Consider the following 9,036-nt stretch of genomic DNA (forward strand, 5'->3'; position numbering starts at 1 on the left):
TGAGGAGCATTCGAAGCCATGAGGAATTCCTGGACAGTATTCCTGTGGAGTCCACGGAGGTCACTGTCGTAGGATGTGGGACTGTTGACCAGCCACTTATGGAGGAGGCAGTGGTGCAGGCAGGAGAAAAGGAGTCATCCCCCACAGTGGAGGAGACCAGGCCTTGCACCACCAAGGTTGAGCAGTCTCCTGCCACCACTGCGAGGAGGAAACGTAGGGTAGTGGTGGTTGGAGACTCTCTTCTGAGGGGAACGGAGGCACCCATCTGTCGCCCTGACAGCTCATCTCGAGAGATATGCTGTCTGCCAGGGGCCCGTATCCGAGATGTTACGGAGACATTGTCGAGGATTATCCGGCCCTCTGACTACTACCCCATGCTACTCATCCACGTGGGCACAAATGATACTGCCAGGTGTGACACTGAGCGGATCAAGTGTGACTACAGGGCTTTGGGAGTACGGGTGAAGGAGTTTGGAGCGCAGGTGGTATTCTCTTCTATCCTTCCTGTCAAAGGTAGGGGCCCGGGCAGAGAGAGGTGCATTCTGGAGGTGAATGCCTGGCTGCGACGATGGTGTCACCAGGAGGGATTCGGCTTCCTTGATCACGGGGTGCTCTTCCAGGAAGGACTGGTTGGCGGAGATGGAGTTCACCTTTCCAGGAGTGGGAAGGCCTTGTTTGGACACAGACTGGCTAACCTTGTGAGGAGGGCTTTAAACTAGGTTTGTCGGGGGCAGGTGAGCAAAGCCCACAGGTAAGTGCTGAATGTGCGGGACTGGGAGATGGGTTGGAAATAGGGGGGACTACGGCCTATAATGGCAAGGAGAAAGGAGGGTCAGGGCACAACAGGGAGGCAAGATCAAATCAGTATCTTAGATGCCTATATACAAATGCGAGAAGTATGGGTAATAAGCAGGAAGAACTGGAATTGCTAACCAATAAATACAACTATGATATCATTGGTATTACAGAAACCTGGTGGGATGGGACGCATGATTGGAATGTTGGTATGGAAGGGTACGGCTTGCTCAGGAAGGACAGACAGGGAAAAAAGGGAGGAGGGGTTGCCTTGTATATTAAAAATGTACACACTTGGACTGAAGTGGAGATGAATGTAGGAGATAGCTGTGTAGAGAGTCTCTGGGTTAAGCTAAAAGGGGTAAAAAACGAGGGTGATATCATGCTAGGAGTCTACTACAGGCCACCTAGCCAGGTGGAAGAGGTGGATGAGGCCTTTTTTAAACAATTAACAAAACTATCCAAAGCCCAAGATTTGGTGGTGATGGGGGACTTCAACTATCCAGACATATGTTGGGAAACTAACACAGCGAGGCACAGGCTATCCAATAAGTTTCTGGACTGCATTGGAGACAACTTTCTGTTTCAGAAGATTGAAAAAGCTACCAGAGGAGAAGTTGTTCTGGATTTGGTTTTAACAAATAGGGAGGAACTAGTTGAGAACTTGAAAGTGGAAGACAGTATAGGGGACAGTGATCACGAAATAATAGAGTTCATGATCTTAAGGAAAGGTAGAAGGGAGACCAGCACAATTGAGGTAATGGATTTCAGGAAGGCAGATTTTGATAAGCTCAGAGAACTTGTAGGTAAGGTCCCATGGGAAGCAAGATTGAAGGGAAAAACAACTGAGGAGAGTTGGAAGTATTTCAAAGGGACGTTGTTAAGGGCCCAAAAGCAAACAATTCCGCTGTGTAGGAAAGATAGAAAATATGGCAAAAGACCAGCTTGGCTTAACAAGGAGATCTTGCATGATCTCAAAATAAAAAAGGAGTCTCATAAAAAATGGAAATTAGGACAAATAACAAAGGATGAATATAGGCAAGCAACACGGGAATGCAGGGGCAAGATTAGAAAGGCAAAGGCACAAAATGAGATCAAATTAGCTACAGGCATAAAGGGAAACAAGAAGACCTTTTATAAATACATTAAAAGCAAGAGGAAGACCAAGGACAGGGTAGGCCCACTGCTTAGTGAGGAGGGAGAAGCAGTAACAGGAAACTTGGAAATGGCGGAGATGCTCAATGACTTCTTTGTTTCGGTCTTCACCGAGAAGTCTGGAGGTGTGCCTAACATAGTGAATACAAGCAGAGAGAGGGTAAGTTTAGAAGATAGGATACACAAAGAACAAGTTAAAAATCACTTAGGAAAGTTAGATGTCAGCAAGTCACCAGGTCCTGATGAAATGCATCCCAGGATACTCAAGGAGCTGATAGAGGAGGTATCTGAGCCTTTAGCTATGATCTTTGAAAAATCATGGCAGACAGGGGAGATTCCAGAAGACTGGAAAAGGGCAAATATTGTGCCCATCTATAAAAAGGGGAATAAGAACAACCCAGGAAACTACAGACCGGTCAGTTTAACGTCTGTCCCAGGGAAGAAAATGGAGCAGGTAATTAAGGAAATCATATGCAAACACTTGGAAGGTAATAAAGTGATAGGGAATAGCCAGCATGGGTTTGTGAAGAACAAGTCATGCCAAACTAATCTGATAGCTTTCTTTGATAAGATAACGAGCCTTGTGGATAAGGGAGAAGCGGTGGATGTCATATACCTAGACTTTAGTAAGGCATTTGATACGGTCTCGCATGATATTCTTATTGATAAACTAGGCAAATATAACTTAGATAGGGCCACGATAAGGTGGGTGCATAATTGGCTGGATAACCGTAGTCAGAGAGTGGTTGTTAACGGTTCTAAATCCTGCTGGAAAGGGATAACAAGTGGAGTTCCTCAAGGGTCTGTTTTGGGACCCGTACTGTTCAATATCTTCATCAATGATGTAGATATTGGGATAGAGAGTACGCTTATTAAGTTTGCAGATGATACCAAACTGGGTGGGGTTGCGACTTCTTTGGAGGATAGGGACATAATTCAGAATGACCTTAGCAAGTTAGAGAAATGGTCGGAGGTAAACAGGATGAGGTTTAATAGAGAGAAATGCAAAGTGCTCCACTTAGGAAGGAACAATCAGTTCCATACACACAAGATGGGAAGCGACTGTCTAGGAAGGAGCATGGCAGAAAGGGATCTAGGGGTCATAGTGGACCACAAGTTGAATATGAGTCAACAGTGTGATGCTGTTGCAAAAAAAGCAAATATGATTCTAGGTTGTATTAACAGGTGTGTTGTAAGCAAAACTCGTGAAGTCATTCTGCCGCTCTACTCTGCACTAGTTAGGCCTCAGCTGGAGTACTGTGTCCAGTTCTGGGCGCCACATTTCAAGAAAGATGTGGAGAAATTGGAAAGGGTACAGAGAAGAGCGACAAGAATGATTAAAGGTTAAGAGAACATGACCTATGAAGCCAGGCTTCATGAACTGGGCTTGTTTAGTTTGGAAAAAAGAAGATTAAGGGGGGACATGATAGCGGCTTTCAAATATCTAAAAGGGTGTCACAAGGAGGAAGGAGAAAATTTGTTCCTCTTGGTTTCTGAGGACAGGACAAGGAGTAATGGGCTTAAAGTGCAGCAGGGGAGGTTTAGATTGGACATTAGGAAAAAATTCCTAACTGTCAGGGTGGTCAAATATTGGAATAAATTGCCAAGGGAGGTGGTGGAATCTCCCTCTCTGGAGATATTTAAGAACAGGTTAGATAGACATCTGTCAGGGATGGTGTAGACGGAGCTTGATCCTGCCTTGAGGGCAGGGGGCTGGACTCGATGACCTCTCGAGGTCCCTTCCAGTCCTATGATTCTATGATTCTATGATTCTATGATTCCTTGAAGCCCCGCCTACATTACATGAGGAAAACTAATGTAAATGCACTGCGCAGGTGCGCAGTTCAGAGAGGGCTCAATAGCTACTCTTGGAGCCCCTGAGATCTACCGGTAGATTGCGATCTACTGGTTGGTGACCATGGTTCTAGGGACTCTTTTATAAAATGCCTTAACCCAGCATTCTGGCCAAATAATTATTTGAATAGCTCTGCTCTCTAGATGTGACTTCTGTCAGTTTCTGTTGAATATGGCATTTTTCTCATTTACATTTACACTGTAGCCTTCTTGCGGAAAAGCTTATGCAAATGAAGTGTGGCATAGAATATCACCATGCTTCATTTGCATAATTAATTAGCTGCTGCTTTTGTGCAAGAGGCTTTTGTGCAAAAAGGAGCTGTGTAGACGGCTTCTTTTTGTGCAAAAACCCCACTCTTGCACAAGAGCCGTTCTTCCTCATTTTTTCAGGAAGAACGGCTCTTGCACAAGAGGGGGATTTTGTGCAAAAAGGAACCGTCTACATAGCTCCTTTTCATATAAAAGCCTCTTGTGCAAAAGTGGCTGCTAATTAATTATCCAAATGAAGCACAGCGATATTCCATGCTGCGCTTCATTTGCATAAGCTTTTCCGCAAGAAGGCTACAGTGTAGCCATAGCCTCAGAGAAAAGGGTTAGTTTTGTTGATAACACACAAAATTGGAAGCCAAAAGATAGCTCTATTGCTATAGTTCTATAGTTCTGACACTACCTTTTGTGTGACATTGGGCAATTCACCTGCCACCGGGTTTTCAAAAGAGCTGGAGGTCAGATTAACAGTTGTTTAGCACCCACGATTGGGCCTGAGTTTCAAAAGTCCTCTCTACCCAAAATGACAATCTTTTTTCAAAATCTGACCTCAATTCCAGATGCTGAGCAATTTTGAAAATGCCATCCTTAATCTCCCTTTGCCTTGGTTTCTTCATCAGTAAAATGGTGATTATAATACTAACCCGCTCTTGTGAAGGATCCAAAAGGCTCCTTGAAGCTGCTGATTTAAAGTATAAAAGAACCCAACCTAGAGACACACCTCAAGGGGGAGGGGACTACACATGAAACATATCCCCACATTCCCCTTTTGATGCTACTGTTCAATGTGTAAATCATGTCTGTCATGAGGAAAAATGTGTCTTTCTTTCCCACTCCCAGTATTACAGGGACAAACAGAGTCCTACATTAAAAAGCCAGTGTTTACTCAGACTGGTATAATCTGAAACATACTCTTTGGGATTGAGTTTGTCTCTGTGCCTCTAGATTAGATCCAAGGCAACACTCTTTGTTCTAATACCTCTCTAGATCAATTTAAAATCTACTATGACTCTGACTGATATTCAGTGTTCCCTCTGGCACTCCCCTTGCTTGTTGACGTGGTGCTAGGCTTTACCTTACTCAATCTAATGCCTCATGTCAGGGATGGTAAAAAGGATTTATGTCTCGGCAAGAGCTGAAGCAGGCACCTCTGCACTCAGAGTCCACTCAATGTGCAGCAGCAGTCAAAAAAGCAAACAAAATACAGGCAGTCCCCGGGTTACGTACAAGATAGGGACTGTAGGTTTGTTCTTAAGTTGTTCTTAATATGTAAGTCGGAACTGGTACATATTGTAAGGGAAACTCTGGCCAAACATTTCTCCAGAGCTCAGTTTTATTCTCCCACACCTCACTTCCCTCAGTCCTTTATTCTCAAGCTGAGGTGTCTGCTGAGAAAAGCCGCTCCGCGTCTCCCTGGTCTGCGGGGGGGGGGGGGGGGGGCGCTAGCTTCGCGTCTCCCTGGTCTGCTGGGGGGAAGCAGCTAGTGCGGGGTTGCCTCACCCCGTTTGTAAGTAGGGATCTGATGTAAGTCGGATCCATGTAACCTGGGGACTGCCTGTATTGGGAATCATTAAGAAAGGGATGCATGATAATACAGAGAATATCTTATTGTCTCTTTATAAATCCATGGTACATTGACATCTTGAATACTGTGTGCAGATGTGGTCACCTCATCTCAAAAAAAAATTGGTAAAGGTTCAGAAAAGAGCCATAAAAATTATTGGGGTTTTGGAACAGCTGCCATATAAGGAGAAATTAATAAGACTGGGACTTTTCAGCTTGGAAAAGAGTTGACTAAGGAGAGAAGATAGAGGTCTATAAAATCATGGCTGGTGTTGAAAAAATGAATAAAGAATTATTTACTCCTTCCCATGACACAAGAACTAGGACACAACAAATGAAATTAATAGGTAGCAGGTTTAAAACAAACAAAAGGAGGTACTTCTTCACACATTGCTCAGTGAACTTGTAGAACTCTTTCACAGAGGTTGTTGTGAAGTCCAAGACTGTTACAAGGTTCAAAAAAGAGCTAGATAAATTCATGGAGGGTAGGTCCATCGATGGCTATTAGCCAGGATGGGTAGGAATGTTGTTCCTAGCCTCTGTTTGTCAAAAGTTGGGAATGGGTGACAGGGGATGGATCACTTGATGAGTACATCTTCTGTTCATTCCCTCTGGGACATCTGGACACTGCCAGAAGACAAGATTCTGGGCTAGATGCACCTTTGGTCTGGTCCAATACAGAAAAATGATAATGAGCCTTGATTCATGTTTCTGTAGCTCTTCCTAGAAATCACCAGTATAGACCCCAGTCCTGCAATTTACAACATGCATGCATCCCTCAGAGACCACTTGATGTCACTTGGGCTCTGTGTCTGTGCAGTAGAGACAATTCACATGCTGCACAGTGAAAGATCTTGGCCATATTTTACACTGGCTACTAGTACCATCAAACTAAGGAACTTATCTTCTGTTTATATAGGATAAAAACAATTATTTTTCTAATGTTCTGTATAAATTTCAGAGGCTCCTCATTCATTCTGACAGCTCTGTCACTCTGTTACTTGTCTTCTTAGAAATGTTGTCCCTGGACTCATGAATCTTCAGTTCAAATGCTTACTTTTAGTACAGTAAATCCATCGTATATGGCTCTGTTATAAATAGAATACTGCCAGCACCTCTTGTAGGAGCTCTTTAAATAGCATGCCTTTTCTCACATCTATTTAGCTCTTCAGCCACAGTAACATATCATCACTTCATTACATGCCCAAGGTAATGTCATCCAGAATGACATCACCAAATATAAACACTGCAGAGAAGGGTTTCTCCTGTCACTCAGTTAAAACCTGAGGAGTTTGTTTTCATGAGAGAAAGAAGAGTCTTTCTGGCCTACCATTTGTGAGTGCTCCTTTGCAACACTCGCATGCAAACATGAACCCCAACAATCCCTTTCTATGTCGTACACACATTTGAAAGCGCTAAGCACCTGCAGCTGGGTCAAATGTTCAAAAAAGCCCAGCTACTTTTTGGGCACATAAAATAGTAGGCAGATTTTCAGAAGAGAAGATCTGGCCATTGTTCACAGTAGGAACTGCTGGGTGTTGAGTGCCGTTGAAGAACTGGCTCCAACTGTAAGCCCGGAGTACATGAAAATCAGGCCATAAGTTGTTTTTTTGTTTGTTTTTAAACCTATGCCTATAGTCTTGATTTTATTCTTAATTGCATTGATGTAAATCAATAAATTGACACTGGTTTAAAATTAGTATACATGAGACTGGATGCATTTTCTAAAGTGTAGTCTAACAAAAGTTAGATTTCCATATGGAAAAATCTATATTTCTCCATCTGAACTAGATCCATTCCCAGACAGTTTAAAGGAACCAAAGAAAGAGAAAATCTCCCAACCTGTTAATAATAATCACTCACCCAGCCCTCTCTTGAATTATGAAGTTTCAAGTACAATTTAGAAAGTTATCTTGCAATTTTGTAGAAATTTTCCTATCCAACTTGAATGAAAATTTTGCTGCAACTCTGTTAATTGCCACCACTCTATAACCTCATTCTTTATTCATTAACTGCTTGTTTGCATTATTGACTTCCTGTTGTTTTTATTGAGCTATCCTGCTACACACCTACACTGACTCAGGAAAAAAGAGGTAAAAATGTGAATGAGTAGCTTAAATTCTTCCTTGCAATATCCTGAACTTCACCTTGTGCATGTAGAGGTGGCTCAACACTGTACTATATGGGTCAAAGGTGACTTTTACCTGCCATCGTGCTGCTTATTCATCTAATTTTGTCTAGTGCCTCTGACATTCTTCACAGTCATTTCTTTTAAATAATTTTGTGTTGTCTGCAAATGTTGCTATCTCAATGTTCAGCACCTTAACCAACACTCATTCTAGAGGGGAACCTTGGGGTGCTGCTCATTCTCAGCCTCTTGTTAGATTGAAAATTGAACGTTATTCTACCTTTTTGTCCCCTGTCTCTTGGACATGTTCTAACCCATGACGTTGTTTTACCTCTCATCCCATCGATACATGCTTTTCTTAGTAACCTCTTGTGAAGGATTTTTTTAAAGTCCAACCTTTCTTGTTTATTCTAACTGTAATTTCTTGCTTACAAGAGTGGGAAGTTAGTGTGGGAAGACTTCTGCAAAAAAGTAAGTTTTGCACTGGGCTCTGAAAATGGCTAGACTCATTTCCTTTAATAGTTCACTCAACAGGCAGATACCTGATCCAGCAACACTTCTTCTCAAGCTATTGAAAGTTTCAATGGACGTTGTCTTAGAGACATGTATCTCACTCATCTGACCACAAATTAAGCAAGGGGATAGGTCTATCCAGGACTATTAACCAAGATGGTCAGGGACACAACCCCATGGCATGGGTGTCTCTACACCTCCAACTGCTGGAAGCTTGGACTGTACAAAAGCAAATGGATCACTCAGTAAATTGCCCTGTTCTGTTCATTCCCTTTGAAGTATCTGGCACAGATCACCATACTAGATGGTCCAATGGTCTGTTCTAGGGTGGCCATTTTTATGTACTTAGTCTCTGGTCTAACCAATCCCAACCTACTGCGGTTCTGAGGGAATGATACAAGAATCTTGAATTGGCACCAGAAGTAAACTGGCACTAGTGTGCTGTGTTCCTAAAATGTCAGATTTAGAATGTTAAGGATGTTCCATCAAGATGACAAAATAGCTGTGATGGATGGTAACATGATGTAAAAAAATTCTAGATGTAAGAGAATTAAGAAATATTAGCTCAGTCATACAATGAAAAAGGAAAGAATTTCTTAGTTGCAGAGATAATTATTCCTGACAAAATTTTGTAAAGGAGATTGATTTATTCCAGTCACCTACTATTATACCGACGTGTTTATATAGAGAGAGGGATGTTAAAACATAGTTTTTCTTGATGGGCAACAGAATGACATCATCATACACTCTCATGCTCTCTG

The 9,036-nt window shown here is 42.5% G+C and overlaps 1 protein-coding gene across 1 annotated transcript; it reads left to right on the forward strand.

Moving 5' to 3' along the window:
* Positions 1–342: 342 nt before the first annotated feature.
* On the forward strand, positions 343–4,694 carry LOC149524672 (uncharacterized). Its single transcript, XM_089777154.1, has 3 exons — positions 343–412; positions 514–1,870; positions 4,632–4,694. The coding sequence occupies exons 2-3, from the start codon at positions 899–901 to the stop codon at positions 4,692–4,694; spliced, it is 1,035 nt and encodes a 344-aa protein (XP_089633280.1). The 5' UTR covers positions 343–412; positions 514–898.
* The last annotated feature ends 4,342 nt before the right edge of the window (positions 4,695–9,036 follow it).

This window comes from Pelodiscus sinensis, chromosome 3 (genome assembly GCF_052426305.1).
Source record: "Pelodiscus sinensis isolate ZL-2025 chromosome 3, ASM5242630v1, whole genome shotgun sequence".
Lineage (NCBI taxonomy): Eukaryota > Metazoa > Chordata > Testudines > Trionychidae > Pelodiscus > Pelodiscus sinensis.

Coding starts and splice junctions, on each gene's coding strand:
- LOC149524672 (XM_089777154.1), top strand. CDS start 899: ATGGGTAATAAGCAGGAAGAACTGGAATTGCTAACCAATAAATACAAC. Junction 1,871..4,631: donor GCAGGGGCAAGATTAGAAAG/GCAAAGGCACAA, acceptor CCTCAATTCCAG/ATGCTGAGCAATTTTGAAAA.